Source organism: Leptodactylus fuscus, chromosome 8 (assembly GCF_031893055.1).
Source record: "Leptodactylus fuscus isolate aLepFus1 chromosome 8, aLepFus1.hap2, whole genome shotgun sequence".
Lineage (NCBI taxonomy): Eukaryota > Metazoa > Chordata > Amphibia > Anura > Leptodactylidae > Leptodactylus > Leptodactylus fuscus.
Window position 1 is genome coordinate 5,577,121 of NC_134272.1, and position 17,783 is coordinate 5,594,903.

A 17,783-nucleotide genomic window follows, 5' to 3' on the forward strand; every position below is an offset into this window, starting at 1 on the left:
ACATAGTAGGGGGAGTGTATGGATGGCACATAGTAGGGGGGGTGTATGGATGGCACATAGTAGGGGGGGTGTATGGATGGCACATAGTAGGGGGGGTGTATCGGTGCATGAAATACATAAAGGTAATGTCCTAGTAGTTCATATGCTATCTTCTCATGTCTGCAATGTTGCTCTTACAACACTAAGTGTTAAATCATTGGCCTTGTAACCTAGTATGCTTTTGGTAATTCCAAGTTCTTATATTTATTCTTATATAGCCAGTGACATTCACTTTCTTAAAATGTTATATCATGGAGCATTGCATTGACTATTTATTAAGTATACCATGAAAACCTACTAGTATGTATGTTCATTGCATCTATTGCTGGTTGCACCATTGCTTCTGAATATATTGTTAATTTTTATGTAATTTTCAATAAATTTATATATTTTTTGAGAGATTATTCTGTCTTTTTGTGGTAGTTGGCCTATAGGCCGAGGTGGATAGTACATAGTAGGGGGGGTGTATGGATGGCACATAGTAGGGGGGGTGTATGGATGGCACATAGTAGGGGGGGTGTATGGATGGCACATAGTAGGGGGAGTGTATGGATGGCACATAGTAGGGGGAGTGTATGGATGGCACATAGTAGGGGGGGTGTATGGATGGCACATAGTAGGGGGAGTGTATGGATGGCACATAGTAGGGGGAGTGTATGGATGGCACATAGTAGGGGGGGTGTATGGATGGCACATAGTAGGGGGAGTGTATGGATGGCACATAGTAGGGGGGGTGTATGGATGGCACATAGTAGGGGGGGTGTATGGATGGCACATAGTAGGGGGAGTGTATGGATGGCACATAGTAGGGGGGGTGTATGGATGGCACATAGTAGGGGGAGTGTATGGATGGCACATAGTAGGGGGGGTGTATGGATGGCACATAGTAGGGGGGGTGTATGGATGGCACATAGTAGGGGGGGTGTATGGATGGCACATAGTAGGGGGGGTGTATGGATGGCACATAGTAGGGGGGGTGTATGGATGGCACATAGTAGGGGGAGTGTATGGATGGCACATAGTAGGGGGGGTGTATGGATGGCACATAGTAGGGGGGGTGTATGGATGGCACATAGTAGGGGGAGTGTATGGATGGCACATAGTAGGGGGGGTGTATGGATGGCACATAGTAGGGGGAGTGTATGGATGGCACATAGTAGGGGGGGTGTATGGATGGCACATAGTAGGGGGAGTGTATGGATGGCACATAGTAGGGGGAGTGTATGGATGGCACATAGTAGGGGGGGTGTATGGATGGCACATAGTAGGGGGGGTGTATGGATGGCACATAGTAGGGGGGGTGTATGGATGGCACATAGTAGGGGGGGTGTATGGATGGCACATAGTAGGGGGGGTGTATGGATGGCACATAGTAGGGGGGGTGTATGGATGGCACATAGTAGGGGGGGTGTATGGATGGCACATAGTAGGGGGAGTGTATGGATGGCACATAGTAGGGGGGGTGTATGGATGGCACATAGTAGGGGGGGTGTATGGATGGCACATAGTAGGGGGGGTGTATCGGTGCATGAAATACATAAAGGTAATGTCCTAGTAGTTCATATGCTATCTTCTCATGTCTGCAATGTTGCTCTTACAACACTAAGTGTTAAATCATTGGCCTTGTAACCTAGTATGCTTTTGGTAATTCCAAGTTCTTATATTTATTCTTATATAGCCAGTGACATTCACTTTCTTAAAATGTTATATCATGGAGCATTGCATTGACTATTTATTAAGTATACCATGAAAACCTACTAGTATGTATGTTCATTGCATCTATTGCTGGTTGCACCATTGCTTCTGAATATATTGTTAATTTTTATGTAATTTTCAATAAATTTATATATTTTTTGAGAGATTATTCTGTCTTTTTGTGGTAGTTGGCCTATAGGCCGAGGTGGATAGTACATAGTAGGGGGGGTGTATGGATGGCACATAGTAGGGGGGGTGTATGGATGGCACATAGTAGGGGGGGTGTATGGATGGCACATAGTAGGGGGAGTGTATGGATGGCACATAGTAGGGGGAGTGTATGGATGGCACATAGTAGGGGGGGTGTATGGATGGCACATAGTAGGGGGAGTGTATGGATGGCACATAGTAGGGGGGGTGTATGGATGGCACATAGTAGGGGGAGTGTATGGATGGCACATAGTAGGGGGGGTGTATGGATGGCACATAGTAGGGGGGGTGTATGGATGGCACATAGTAGGGGGAGTGTATGGATGGCACATAGTAGGGGGGGTGTATGGATGGCACATAGTAGGGGGGGTGTATGGATGGCACATAGTAGGGGGGGTGTATGGATGGCACATAGTAGGGGGGGTGTATGGATGGCACATAGTAGGGGGGGTGTATGGATGGCACATAGTAGGGGGGGTGTATGGATGGCACATAGTAGGGGGGGGGTGTATGGATGGCACATAGTAGGGGGGGGTGTATGGATGGCACATAGTAGGGGGGGGTGTATGGATGGCACATAGTAGGGGGGGTGTATGGATGGCACATAGTAGGGGGGGTGTATGGATGGCACATAGTAGGGGGGGGTGTATGGATGGCACATAGTAGGGGGGGTGTATGGATGGCACATAGTAGGGGGGGTGTATGGATGGCACATAGTAGGGGGAGTGTATGGATGGCACATAGTAGGGGGAGTGTATGGATGGCACATAGTAGGGGGAGTGTATGGATGGCACATAGTAGGGGGGTGTATGGATGGCACATAGTAGGGGGAGTGTATGGATGGCACATAGTAGGGGGAGTGTATGGATGGCACATAGTAGGGGGGTGTATGGATGGCACATAGTAGGGGGGGTGTATGGATGGCACATAGTAGGGGGGGTGTATGGATGGCACATAGTAGGGGGAGTGTATGGATGGTACATAGTAGGGGGAGTGTATGGATGGCACATAGTAGGGGGGGTGTATGGATGGCACATAGTAGGGGGGGTGTATGGATGGCACATAGTAGGGGGAGTGTATGGATGGCACATAGTAGGGGGAGTGTATGGATGGCACATAGTAGGGGGGGTGTATGGATGGCACATAGTAGGGGGGGTGTATGGATGGCACATAGAAGGGGGGGTGTATGGATGGCACATAGTAGGGGGGGTGTATGGATGGCACATAGTAGGGGGAGTGTATGGATGGCACATAGTAGGGGGAGTGTATGGATGGTACATAGTAGGGGGAGTGTATGGATGGCACATAGTAGGGGGAGTGTATGGATGGCACATAGTAGGGGGAGTGTATGGATGGCACATAGTAGGGGGGGTGTATGGATGGCACATAGTAGGGGGGGTGTATGGATGGCACATAGTAGGGGGAGTGTATGGATGGCACATAGAAGGGGGGGTGTATGGATGGCACATAGTAGGGGGGGTGTATGGATGGCACATAGTAGGGGGAGTGTATGGATGGTACATAGTAGGGGGAGTGTATGGATGGTACATAGTAGGGGGAGTGTATGGATGGCACATAGTAGGGGGAGTGTATGGATGGCACATAGTAGGGGGGGTGTATGGATGGCACATAGTAGGGGGGGTGTATGGATGGCACATAGTAGGGGGAGTGTATGGATGGCACATAGTACATGGAGAGCAGCCATTATCTACCACAGTTCTGTGAATCTGCAGCAGTGTAGAGTCTTGTGTGCGCGGATCTGTCCACCGTCACCTAGAGCTCATTATTATTTTTCGGCTGGTATTTCAGCCATTGTCCCTGTGGTGTTGGCACCTCCTGAGTACGATGAAGATGCTTCACACCACAAAGAGCCATTGCCATCACATGTACACCGGATTCCCAACTTACATCAGACAGCTGAGTTAAGAAGGCGAAGGCCTCGGAGGAGTTTGGCCAGGCGAGCTGCGCCCAGAACTCGCGGATTTGTGAGAAGCAAATGGTGACGTCTACGGCCGAGCTGCTGTGCTTGGAGAGGGAGTCCACGTACTCGAGCTGCGCAAAGAGGAGAAGACACAGAAATGTGGAAAATACAAAATATCAATAAACTATAACAAAAGCAGAAAACACCGACATGAGAACAATAAAGTGCTGAAAAATCTGGGCAAAAACATTCAGCTCAATGTAAATATTGTATATAAGGAGCTTCTCAGCTCCCCCTATTGGTGACTACAGGAATGGAGAATATTATAAATTTATAGGGGTGACCAAGAATTGATTTTTATTGCCTATCCTTAGAGTAAACCATCAATATCAGATTGACCTGCTGACACCCGGCACCCCCACGATCAGCTGACATTTGCACATGTGTAGACAGCTCCGTACGCTGCCATTCTTGGCCGAGTTACAATATCTCATCATGGCCGCTGCACAGTATATAGTCTCATCTGTTTCTGGCTCTGTACAAGTGATGGAATGGACCCCACTAATTGGGTATTACAGACCCATCCTGAGGACGGACAATCAATCTCTACTCTTGGAAAACTCCTTTAAGTCACACAAGAGATTTGGAGTTCTGCTTAAAATACAGATTTATAACTGCAGTCAGATTTATGTAATATACAATGACACGGTACGAGGAGATGGACGGGCACTGCTGATTGGAAATATGATCTGCACAACACTTAAGTTTTCAAAAGTTCTTTCTTCTGCAGCCAGTGGTACTTGAAAATTACTGGGAACATCAGAAGTGTCAGGAGTGTCATGTAGAGTCTTATAGAGAAGATTATTGATTGGAATAAAGGACTTGGGATAAAATAGAAGATTTACTGATATCTGCAGCAGCTTCTCTCTCTCTGTCACTCTCTGTCTCTCTCCATCTTTCTCTCTGTCTCTCCGTCTCTCTCTCCATCTCTTCTTCACTCTCTGTCTGTCTCACTCTCTCTCTCTTCGTCTCTGTCTCTCTCACTTTCTCTGCTCCCCCTCTCTCCATAGACATTCATAGGCACATGTAATCTAATATTTAATTGAGCTGCATTCCGTCTTGGGAGACCAAGGCACACTCAGCAGAATATCAACTTAAGAGGCAGACTAATAGTAAAACAGCTATAAGTGGAGAAAGAGGCATTTTGCACTGATACAATTTATTACAAGAGATCTTCTATTCATCTGTGTTATTTAGTTTTGCAAAAATTTGCTGACAATTTGGGTAAATGAATTTTAATGGAGCGAATTATTTATTTTAGTAGAACAAAATCCTAGTTTGTGGATTCTGAATAGACAATAGACATTTGTAACGGCAGAGAATATCAGCACTCATTTTCATGGAATGACCCAAATTAGATAGTAGATGTTTCCTTTGGACGACCTTCCCCTATAGTGTAGCTCTGCCCTGGCGGCCGATGATCTCCTTCTAAATGCCCCAGAAATCTGTTCTATAAACCAGAGACTCTTTAGTTGTTACATTGTTACAAGGATCTATCCAGGATAGGAAAGTGCCCAATTCTACTTTCCTATCCTCGTCCCTTCCCCATATATAAATACGTATACATAGAGTATATCGGGGGTTGTACACCTATATATAATTTTGGGACCCCCAAATGTAGTTATCATGTTGCAAGAATCCATCGATATATGTAATGACCGCCGATCTAGGTTCACGTCTCCTACACTGCCGGATTCGCAGCCTCGTCGCAGGTTATATAATCAAAGAATATTCCGTCAGGTTTTCTAAAAATAAAGAAGTGTCACATCCCAGCGAGCGCGGAGATGATAAGGATTTTGCAGATCCTAATTTAAGATCTTTCCTCTTTCATGTATATTTTCTAAACCCAGTTAATGATGATATATAAAAATAATCACGCGGCGAGCCCGAAGCGTCTGCAGCTGGAAGAGAGATACAGAGGTGCCATGGACGTGCGAGTGATGTGATGTGTCAGGAGCCGAGCCTGATCTGTGACCTAAAGGAGAAGGGCAAACCTTCATTTATATGTACACACACAGGGAGAGAGATTTACTGCAGCTGCATACCCCTCCTCCCCCCTTCCTTGTCTGATATCAAGGTTAGAGCTCCAGGGTAATTTTTGTAGTGTATTTTCAATATTGCATCACATGTTTGTGGGTGCTGGATGCCTTGTCCCTCCCCATAGGTTTTACTTTGTATAAAGCACTTATGGTGAGCTAGAAAACTTACTGTTACCTGCATCAGCTCCTCCGTGTGTTTCTCTATCTCTTATTCTCCTCAATATTACATGGTCAGCGTATGACACGTCAGAATTTATGTGATTGCTAGACAACTCCTCCATTGGTATCGATTTAAATAGATCATTTAGGGTGAGGTAGAAAACTTACTGTTATGTGCAGCAGCCTCTCCCACACAGATGAGCATTGGTATATAGTGATGTTCACAATTATAATCCAACCACCGTGCAACTGAATGTTGTCATGGGATCCTAACTTTACACTATGCAGATTTATGGGGCCATTGGAGGCTTCTGAACCCGAACACATTCTGCTAGAACTAGAGGAAGACGACACTTGCCCCTGATATATTGACATGTAATGTGAGGTAGTAGAAGAGCAATGCACATACCCAGAAATGAGTGACGCGACCAGTAGACCTGCACATCCATGGTCCTCAGTCACACTAATGTACTGTATAGGTCATACCCTATAATGGGTAACAGAGGCTTCTTGTGTAATGTCATACCTTATCCACCTCTATGGCTCGCTGTATCCGCTCACACGTCTTCTCATGCACAGTTTGCAGCCATGTGTGAATAGACACTTTGAACAACTCGTGGAATCCTGTCAGGGCCAGGGACTTATTGTCTCTGCGGAAACAAAGGGTCGCTGGTTATTGCCGTATACTATGACCTGATCTCATATTTACTGACTAGCTGGAGGTGAAGATGAAGCTGAACTGAGTGGTATGGAAGGCTAGGTCGTCTAGAGAGAAGGCAAGTGCACAATATGGCGGCTGCTATGAATGGGATGTAATGGACTGAGCAATATGGCGGCTGCTATGAATGGGATGTAATGGACTGAGCAATATGGTGGCTGCTATCAATGGGATGTAATGGACTGCGCAATATGGTGGCTGCTATGAATGGGATGTAATGGACTGCGCAATATGGTGGCTGCTATGAATGGGATGTAATGGACTGCGCAATATGGCGGCTGCTATCAATGGGATGTAATAGGCTATGCAATATGTCGGCTGCTATGAATGGGACGTAATAGACTGAGCAATATGGCGGCCGCTATAATGGGATGTAATGGACTGAGCAATATGGCGGCTGCTATGAATGGGACATAATGGACTGAGCAATATGGCGGCTGCTATGAAAGGGATGTAATGGACTAAGCAATATGGCGGCTGCTATGAATGGGATGTAATGGACTGAGCAATATGGTGGCTGCTATCAATGGGACGTAATGGACTGAGCAATATGGCGGCTGCTATGAAAGGGGTGTAATGGACTGAGCAATATGGCGGCTGCTATGAATGGGATGTAATGGACTAAGCAATATGGTGGCTGCTATGAATGGGACATAATGGACTGAGCAATATGGCGGCTGCTATGAATGGGATGTAATGGACTGAGCAATATGGTGGCTGCTATCAATGGGACGTAATGGACTGAGCAATATGGCGGCTGCTATGAAAGGGGTGTAATGGACTGAGCAATATGGCGGCTGCTATGAATGGGATATAATGGACTAAAAAAGTGTCAGTAGACTAATACAGTCCCCAGGAAGAGATGGACCACAGGTCCCTGCCCCAAGGACTGGCAAGTGATGGGTGAAATACAAAGTATGACCCATGACATTACCTAAGCCTTGAGAAATCTAATATGGCTGCCATTGGTCACTGAAACCCCCAAGCCGAGGGGTTAAAAATGAACCTACTTTAATGGTAAGTAATCTCTGAAGCGTCGCAGTTCATTGAGGGTGATGTAGAGCTCAAACAAGGTCTCCCCTATAGCATGGGTAATATGGGGCTCTTCGTGCTCGGACCCCTTCAGCTTCTCCATTGTAATGCTGACCTCATCGGCCACCTAGGAGGACACAAACGCGTCACATTCTGCAAGTATCGGACATTGTGGCTGTGAATACAACCTGACACCATCCGGGGTCACTATAAATCGCTATCGGTGTGTGACTATCTACAGTCATGGCCAAAAGTTTAGAGACGGACACAAATTTTGGTTTCCACAAAGACTGATGCTTGAGAGTGTTTTTTGGTATTTGACCTCAGGTTCTCTTTATATCCAGACAGTTTCCTGCCAATGGATCCTAAATGTAGCCTTGTATTGTGGCGTCCATCATACTGGAGAAGGCATTGTTCATCACCAAGTTGTTCCACAAAGTTTGGGAGAAGTTATTCTTGGAGGATGTTTGGTCACCATTCTTTAGACATGGCCATGTTCTTAGTGACAGAGCCCACTCTCCTGGATTAGAAGCCCCCATGCATGAATGTTCTCAGATTGCTTTACTGTTGGCATGGCGCGAGACTCATGGTGGCGTCAACTTTTCTTCTTTGGACAATCATTCCTGCCATGAATAATGAATGGGATCCAAACATTCTCCTAGAACATCTTCTCCCAACCATCCGGGAGACATGTCCTGATGAATGACACTTATTCCACCATGATGGACGCCATGACCCAAGGCAAAAGACTTTTTTGGTCCATGGCCAAGATCAAAGTCCCATTGAGAACTTGTGAAATTGTGATAAACGCAGATTTATCAACTTGTCAACAGTAGCAAAGACGTTCCATCTTACCAGTTTCTCCAGCTGCCGGTAGGTGATACTGAAGTAATCCACCTTTACAATACTAAGGAGAGAAGAATCAAGACGTCAATTGGATCCCAGGTATAAAATGCAACATATAAAGATGATACATATTCCAGGACGTATCTACTGTATAGAATCTATCATGTCTAGGGACTGCTGCCTCTGCTGCCCAAGGGATGTCCTGCACAAGATGGCGCACATATAAGGTGGAGCATTATTGGGCCATTATAGCTGGTACTTATATGGGCACTCATTGGATGGTACTATGCCCGAAACTGATTGGGACCCTTGAGATTGGCACTGACCCAGACACGTGTCCCATCCTTGGCCTCTAAATTAACGTGCAGCTCTTATCCTACAGGACATGCTTGGTGTAGATCAGACTTGTATAGCCCAACTGTGTGCACCAAGCGGATCCATCAGAGACCAGAGACTGACCTGACGAAGAGCTTGTTGTAGACGTTCTGACTTTTCTCGGTATCTTCATGAACAGCATCTGACAACTTCACCAGACTCCGCAGCTGCTCCACATTGTTCTAGAACAAAGACGTACATGATGGAACTAAAGCCAGTTATCACTTGTAGCGTTCTCACGGGTAAGACATTGGGTGACCATCTTAAAGACAGACGTTACTCCGCCCTCCCGCGCCAGACTACAGGTGGGATAGGAATATTATACAGAGAACCATCCACAATGACTGCAGGTTTGGATTTCCATTCCAGAACTTTGGTAATGCTATGAATTGTAGTAGAAACCAAGAAATTGGGATGAGGGAAAAGTAAAATCTGTAACTACCTGGAGGCAGATATAATAGCAGTGTGTTCTCTTGTAGCAGAGGGTTTTAAAGGGATTGTCCAGCTTTTTTTTTTTTTTTTTATCTAAGACATCCTCAGTATAGGAATCAGTAAGAGATCAGTGGGGGTTGGACTCTTGGGACCCCTGTTGATCAGCTGTTTGAAGGGGTCACAGTATTTTTGAGAGTGCCGTGACCTCTTCACCATTTACATCACAGCCTCGTCCCATAGAAGTGACTAGGGCAAGGGTGTAATTACAATGCACGGACAGTGAAGAGGTCACGGCATTCGTCCAATAGAGTTGGTTGGAGATTAGTTGGGGTCTTGGAGGTCATGCGCCCACTGATCTATTATTGATGTTGTAAAATAACCTGGACAACCCCTTTAAGACCCCTTTATCATTGAGGCACGGGTGTGGCTTCTACCCCATATACCCAGACCCCTCCATGGTGTGGCGGTTCTTGGGGTTGGAGGAGAATTTTCCTTCCACTTCTCACATAAAGAACATTTTCCCGCAGTAATAACTGATGTAACAAGACACGGCCGTGACAAATGAATCTGCAAGTCCTGTGGCGGCTGGCGGAGTCACGCACCTTCTCCTCCGGCTTATAGGATGTGTACATCTTCTCGTACCACTCCAATGTTCCTTTCTGAAAGGCAGAAATTGAAGTAAATGACGGAGTGAAATGATTCCTCTTAGCCTCAATCTTTTCTCCGAGACGCCGCATTTCAATAAAGGGTTATTTGATAAAAGCCGAGACCTCGTATTAGCGGCCGCCGTGCGATTCGGCGTCTCCGCCGCTGAAGATAAAATAATCATCTCTCTGGTTTATGGCTTTATATTGAATCACTTAGGAGACACCCCTGGAAATGTCACCGCGCCAGGGATCGGGGCAGATTGTGTACTGGATATATATAGATCTATACACAGAAAACACACACAAGGGTTCAGAGGTCAAAGAACAATGGGGGCCAGTTATTAAAAATGGGGAAAGTGGAGCCGTTGCCTATAGCAACCAATCAGATCCCAGATCTCCGGTTTCAAAGGCCCGTTAGAACAGATAATGAACAATCTAATTGGTTGGCATGGGAGACGTAGTTTTACTTCCTATCACTTTGATACATTTCTTCCACTGACTTCGTTCCCGGGCACACAACCAGTTCTTATAAAGGATGGCACAGTGACCCATTACATTCCATGGCCGCATGAACACAACCTTGTTTTTCAGGGGTCCGTGAGCCTGAGCAGCAAAATTCAGGGCCGGATCTATTTCTGTCTGTCTCGCAGTCCCGTCTTATTCAATCAAGTGCATGGGTCAGCGGAGATCACGACGCACACGGGCGCCATCTATGTGTCATCTGCTCTGTTTGTCACTGACCCATATACAACACTCAGTAACCGTATAGAATAAGAAAAATCACCACAAATTATTCTTGTAATACTCAAAATCTCCCATTCCAACAAGCTGGATGTGCTGAGTGACTACCAATATGGCGGCTATTCCAGCTCTCAATGGCGAGGCAATGATATATCCCCGGGCACTGCGGAGGTGGATGACAACCCCCATAGGGGTTTAAGGTCCTGTTCACACTGAGAAATTTGGAGCTGACTTTGAGGTGGATTCCTTGCACTTGCACAAGACAAATCAGTGTACAAATATACGGTAGAAAGCGGAGGCTTGGGATCCACAGGACTGTTTATTGAGAGGAATAGGAGATGGAAGATAAAATTTTCATGTGAACATATCCTAAAGGCATTTTCTGGAACTTAAAGGGGATGTCTAGTTGGAAATATTTATTCCTTATTAGGGATTTCTGTTATTAGCTGGAGGTCCTCATCTAATATTCAACGTGGAGAACTCTTACACAGATTGTCTCTCACTCTGTAGGACCTGTCCTGTCCTCTACTCTCCTGTCCTCTTCTCTCCTGTCCACTACTCTCCTGTCCTCTTCTCTCCTGTCCACTACTCTCCTGTCCACTACTCCCCTGTCCTCTTCTCTCCTGTCCTCTTCTCTCCTATCCTGTACTCTCTTGTCCTCTTCTCTCCTGTCCTCTTCTCTCCTATCCTGTACTCTCTTGTCCTCTTCTCTCCTGTCCTCTACTCTCCTGTCCTCTTCTCTCCTGTCCACTACTCTCCTGTCCTCTTCTCTCCTGTCCACTACTCTCCTGTCCACTACTCCCCTGTCCTCTTCTCTCCTGTCCTCTTCTCTCCTATCCTGTACTCTCTTGTCCTCTTCTCTCCTGTCCTCTTCTCTCCTATCCTGTACTCTCTTGTCCTCTTCTCTCCTGTCCTCTACTCTCCTGTCCTCTTCTCTCCTGTCCTCTTCTCTCCTGTCCTCTTCTCTCCTGTCCTCTACTCTCCTGTCCTCTACTCTCCTGTCCTCTACTCTCCTGTCCTCTTCTCTCCTATCCTGTACTCTCTTGTCCTCTTCTCTCCCGTCCTCTTCTCTCCCGTCCTCTTCTCTCCCGTCCTCTTCTCTCCCGTCCTCTTCTCTCCCGTCCTCTTCTCTCCCGTCCTCTTCTCTCCTGTCCTCTACTCTCCCGTCCTCTTCTCTCCCGTCCTCTTCTCTCCCGTCCTCTTCTCTCCCGTCCTCTTCTCTCCCGTCCTCTTCTCTCCCGTCCTCTTCTCTCCTATCCTGTACTCTCTTGTCCTCTTCTCTCTTGTCCTCTTCTCTCCTGTCCTCTACTCTCCTGTCCTCTACTCCCCTGTCCTCTACTCTCCTATCCTGTACTCTCTTGTCCTCTTCTCTCCCGTCCTCTTCTCTCCCGTCCTCTTCTCTCCCGTCCTCTTCTCTCCCGTCCTCTTCTCTCCTATCCTGTACTCTCTTGTCCTCTTCTCTCCTGTCCTCTACTCTCCTGTCCTCTACTCTCCTGTCCTCTTCTCTCCTATCCTGTACTCTCTTGTCCTCTTCTCTCCCGTCCTCTTCTCTCCCGTCCTCTTCTCTCCCGTCCTCTTCTCTCCCGTCCTCTTCTCTCCCGTCCTCTTCTCTCCCGTCCTCTTCTCTCCCGTCCTCTTCTCTCCCGTCCTCTACTCTCCCGTCCTCTTCTCTCCCGTCCTCTTCTCTCCCGTCCTCTTCTCTCCCGTCCTCTTCTCTCCCGTCCTCTTCTCTCCCGTCCTCTTCTCTCCTATCCTGTACTCTCTTGTCCTCTTCTCTCTTGTCCTCTTCTCTCCTGTCCTCTACTCTCCTGTCCTCTACTCCCCTGTCCTCTACTCTCCTATCCTGTACTCTCTTGTCCTCTTCTCTCTTGTCCTCTTCTCTCCTGTCCTCTACTCTCCTGTCCTCTACTCCCCTGTCCTCTACTCTCCTGTCCTCTACTCTCCTGTCCTCTACTCTCCTGTCTTCTTCTCTCTCGTCCTCTTCTCTCCTGTCCTCTTCTCTCCTGTCTTCTTCTCTCCTGTCCTCTACTCTCCTGTCCTCTACTCTCCTGTCCTCTACTCTCCTGTCCTCTACTCTCCTGTCCTCTACTCCCCTGTCCTCTACTCCCCTGTCCTCTACTCTCCTGTCCTCTACTCTCTTGTCCTCTTCTCTCCTGTCTTCTTCTCTCCTGTCCTCTTCTCTCCGGTCCTTTTCTCTCCTGTCCTTTTCTCTCCTGTCCTCTACTCTCCTGTCCTCTTCTCTCCTGTCCTCTACTCTCTTGTCCTCTTCTCTCCTGTCTTCTCTCTCGTCCTCTTCTCTCTCGTCCTCTTCTCTCCTGTCCTCTTCTCTCCTGTCCTCTTCTCTCCTGTCCTCTACTCTCCTGTCCTCTACTCTCCTGTCCTCTACTCTCCTGTCCTCTACTCTCCTGTCCTCTACTCTCTTGTCCTCTACTCCCCTGTCCTCTTCTCTCCTGTCTTCCACTCTCCCATCCTCTACTCTCCTGCCCTCTACTCTCCTGTCCTCTTCTCTCCTGTCCTCTTCTCTCCTGTCTTCTTCTCTCCTGTCCTCTTCTCTCTTGTCCTCTTCTCTCCTGTCCTCTACTCTCCTGTCCTCTACTCTCCTGTCCTCTACTCTCCTGTCCTCTACTCCCCTGTACTCTACTCCCCTGTCCTCTACTCTCCTGTCCTCTACTCTCTTGTCCTCTTCTCTCCTGTCTTCTTCTCTCTCGTCCTCTTCTCTCCTGTCTTCTTCTCTCCTGTCCTCTTCTCTCCTGTCCTCTTCTCTCCTGTCCTTTTCTCTCCTGTCCTCTACTCTCCTGTCCTCTTCTCTCCTGTCCTCTACTCTCTTGTCCTCTTCTCTCCTGTCTTCTCTCTCGTCCTCTTCTCTCTCGTCCTCTTCTCTCCTGTCCTCTTCTCTCCTGTCTTCTTCTCTCCTGTCCTCTACTCTCTTGTCCTCTTCTCTCCTGTCTTCTCTCTCGTCCTCTTCTCTCCTGTCCTCTTCTCTCCTGTCTTCTTCTCTCCTGTCCTCTACTCTCTTGTCCTCTTCTCTCCTGTCCTCTACTCTCCTGTCCTCTACTCTCCTGTCCTCTACTCTCCTGTCCTCTACTCCCCTGTCCTCTTCTCTCCTGTCTTCCACTCTCCCATCCTCTACTCTCCTGCCCTCTACTCTCCTGTACTCTACGCTCCCATCCTCTACGCTCCTGTTCTGTCCTTTCCTCTCCTGAATTACTCTAAAACCTAATGAAGTGACTGGACACGTTGTAATGCTTCATTTCTCCTGTGGCAGCGCTGTATGGAAACTAAATCCCTATTGCCAAGTCTCTCCACAGATTATAGTTTATAGCAGGGGACACTTTGTGTTTGGCCAATTGTCCGGGTACCCCTCTAGCAAGTAGAAATGGTTTATATAGGGAGAACCCTTTAAACTCTCATGGGTTATATTTGATCTGTGGGTGGACTGATCACTGCTGACTAGTCTAGTCACGGGGGTCATTGCTCTCATGGTTCACATGGGCACATTGTGTTTGGCGGTACCTGGTTCTACAGCCTGACCCATATTCTTATCATCACTGCAGGTCCTGGGGCTCAGACCTTCCCCCAAACACTTACAGAATATCCTAGGGAAAGGTCACCAGTTTAAGCCCTGGAATCTCCTCTAGAGGCAGCCATATTAGTTGTCACTTAGCTACACCAGAAATGGTAATAACAAGGAAACCTCCTCCCTCTGTCTTACGAGTCCCAGTAATGCTGCGCCCAGAAGGTGCTCCATGATCAGCTTGCTATAGGGCTCCTGATTACATCCTAAGGGTCCATTCACACGGAGTAAACGCGTGCTCATTTTGGAAAAATACACGTTAAATTAAGACTCCCATTGGCTTCAATTACATTTTTTTTACACGTGTAAAAAAACACGTCAAAATACACGTGTAAAATGTCATTGAAGTCAATGGGAGTCTTATTTTTACACGTTTATTCTTTATACGTGTAATGAGCGTGTGTTTACTCCGTGTGAATGGACCCTGGAGGAACCTGTTCTTGCAGCCTTGGCTCCTTGCTAGTTCTGTTGCTTTAGCAGCCGGACGCCATCTTTACCATCGTTACAATCTTTACCTTTAACACAGTTGCAATTTCCAGGTGCAGCTCATTGTGGAAGGGGCACACCGTCTTAAAGGCTTGCATGTTCTGGATCTGGCTAAGACACCTGCACCAAAAAAAATAACACCCAGCAGTGAGTCTGTACTACGGATACATGGAAGTTTCTGGCAGTCACTTGACTCCCTGACGTCTTTGCTACCTGAGCATGAACTCCAGGCGGCCGATAACCGTCATGTTCAGCACCGGGAAGTTGTCCCTCAGTCTCTTCAGCAGTAACAGACAATATTCAGTGAAGAGGGTGAAGCTTTCTGCCAAGTTCTCCTCCTGTAATATTATAGGAATAGAGTGATAATAGGGAAGGGACTTAAAGGGACGGCGCACCTCTCCCGGAACGGATGTTGTAGTCACTGCTTATAATATAGAAATTCTGGAACATCTTTTCTAATAAGTCAGAACTGTATCGCTCCGCTGTTATTCCTCCTGCAAATGTTTAACCAAATTCACAGTTGGCGATGTGTTCCTGCCTACTATACATTCACTTTAGGACACACCCCTTTGAGAAAGTAAATGGTAACGCCCAGTTGTCTATTTCATTGTAAATATTCAAGAGGAATAACAGAGGAACAATGTGGAGTGATGAGAAAGTGATCTAGAATTATTTCATGGAGGATGGTAAGTATTTACAGATGTGTCAGGATGGGGGGGCAGAGGCTATTTATTAGGGGACCCCATAGAAAGTCTGGGAATAGAAGAACTGCATTAGATGAGAAGAACAACCCGGACAGACTCTGATACCTATAGGGACAGGAGTTACACCAAATGCATTTATATCTATTTATATTGCACAAAGATTCATACAGTCTGCTCAGACTCTGTAGTGAAGTGCAAACTCTATCTATCTATCTATCTATCTATCTATCTATCTATCTCCTATCTATCTATCTATCTATCTATCTATCTATCTCCTATCTATCTATCTCCTATCTATCTATCTATCTATCTATCTATCTATCTATCTATCTATCTCCTATCTATCTATCTCCTATCTATCTATCTATCTATCTATCTATCTATCTATCTATCTATCTATCTATCTATGTATCAATCTATGAATCGATATCTATCTATTATAAATAGAGACGTTCTGTATGTAATAAGAAAATACTGGGTGCAAATGGTCAAGATTCATACAAAACAAACCTCAGATAAAAATGAAACAGCAGACAGTCCTCCAATATGCAGAGAAGACTTTATTAGCCTGTGTGCAATGTTTCCGTTCTAATAATAAGGTCCTTGTTCTCTGGACTGAAATGTCACATTTGGGCTAAGAAAATCCTCTCTGAGATTGAAAAGTAAAAGGTTGTCTGTGTGTAATATCTATCTATCTGTCTCCTATCTCCTATCTATCTATCTATCTATCTATCTATCTATCTATCTATCTATCTATCTATCTCCTATCTATCTATCTATCTCCTATCTATCTATCTATCTGTCTCCTATCTCCTATCTATCTATCTATCTATCTATCTATCTATCTATCTATCTATCTATCTCCTATCTATCTATCTATCTCCTATCTATCTATCTATCTATCTATCTATCTCTCTCTCTCCTATCTATCTATCTATCTATCTATCTATCTATCTATCTCCTATCTATCTATCTATCTATCTATCTATCTATCTATCTGTCTCCTATCTCCTATCTATCTATCTATCTATCTATCTATCTATCTATCTATCTCCTATCTATCTATCTATCTCCTATCTATCTATCTATCTATCTATCTATCTATCTATCTCCTATCTATCTATCTATCTATCTATCTATCTATCTATCTATCTGTCTCCTATCTATCTATCTCCTATCTATCTATCTATCTATCTATCTATCTATCTATCTATTATCTATCTATCTATCTATCTATCTATCTATCTATCTATCTGTCTCCTATCTATCTATCTCCTATCTATCTATCTCTTATCTATCTATCTCCTATCTATCTATCTATCTCCTATCTATCTATCTATCTATCTATCTATCTATCTATCTCCTATCTATCTATCTATCTATCTATCTATCTATCTATCTATCTCTATTTCTCGGTCTCTTCTTACTATTTTCCCATCAGATTTATAGCAGATATAACACAATTCTGCAGATCTCAATGTTTGGCCAATAAAACCTAAGTGAATTATAACGCTGAATGTAAAAGCTTCTATTTCGCTAATACGATGTGTCGCTTTTGTCAAGGTTTTCCGTTTCCTCCTTCATTGAGTCCTAGTTATTATAAGGGGGGATCTGGGAGGGATATAATAAAGTGTTAGAATTTCTGCTGCTTTTTCCATCCGGATCACTTTGTTCTTTTTCTGGCCAAATAGTTGGAAGAAGAAGAAAAACAAACTAAATGGAAGAAAATTTAGACCCAGCAGGTAAAAGCAATGTCTGTATTGAGATTCCAGGCATGCTCCACATGACTGCGCACCAAATACGTGACACTACACAGACGGGTGTGATTTGGCTCCGAACTGCCAAACAAATCAGAAATCTAATTGTATTGAGATGTTGGTGCAGAACTCGCTGCTAGTCAATGTGACATCATATCATAGACAAGGCTCTAGGCTTCCCTACATGCAGAGGATATAGTTACTGCTCATCCTCGCCTCTGCCTGTATAAGACCCCCGAAAGTTACTTTGTCCCATTCGATACAAATGGAGAACATCTGATTGGTGAAACCGATCACCCTGGATGAGATAGATAGATAGATAGATAGATAGATAGATAGATAGATAGA

The 17,783-nt window shown here is 45.6% G+C and overlaps 1 protein-coding gene across 1 annotated transcript in view; it reads right to left on the reverse strand.

Annotated features, from left to right (window-relative positions):
• Positions 1-17,783, reverse strand: part of BAIAP3 (BAI1 associated protein 3) — a 109,167-nt gene that overhangs the window by 10,227 nt on the left and 81,157 nt on the right. Inside the window, exons 16-23 of the mRNA XM_075285066.1 lie at positions 15,188-15,312; positions 15,004-15,094; positions 10,129-10,185; positions 9,179-9,276; positions 8,729-8,780; positions 7,852-8,000; positions 6,650-6,773; positions 3,853-3,996 (exon numbers count right to left, since the gene is read on the reverse strand). Coding sequence (XP_075141167.1) covers positions 3,853-3,996; positions 6,650-6,773; positions 7,852-8,000; positions 8,729-8,780; positions 9,179-9,276; positions 10,129-10,185; positions 15,004-15,094; positions 15,188-15,312 — 840 coding nt within the window. The remainder of the gene's footprint in view (positions 1-3,852; positions 3,997-6,649; positions 6,774-7,851; positions 8,001-8,728; positions 8,781-9,178; positions 9,277-10,128; positions 10,186-15,003; positions 15,095-15,187; positions 15,313-17,783) is intronic.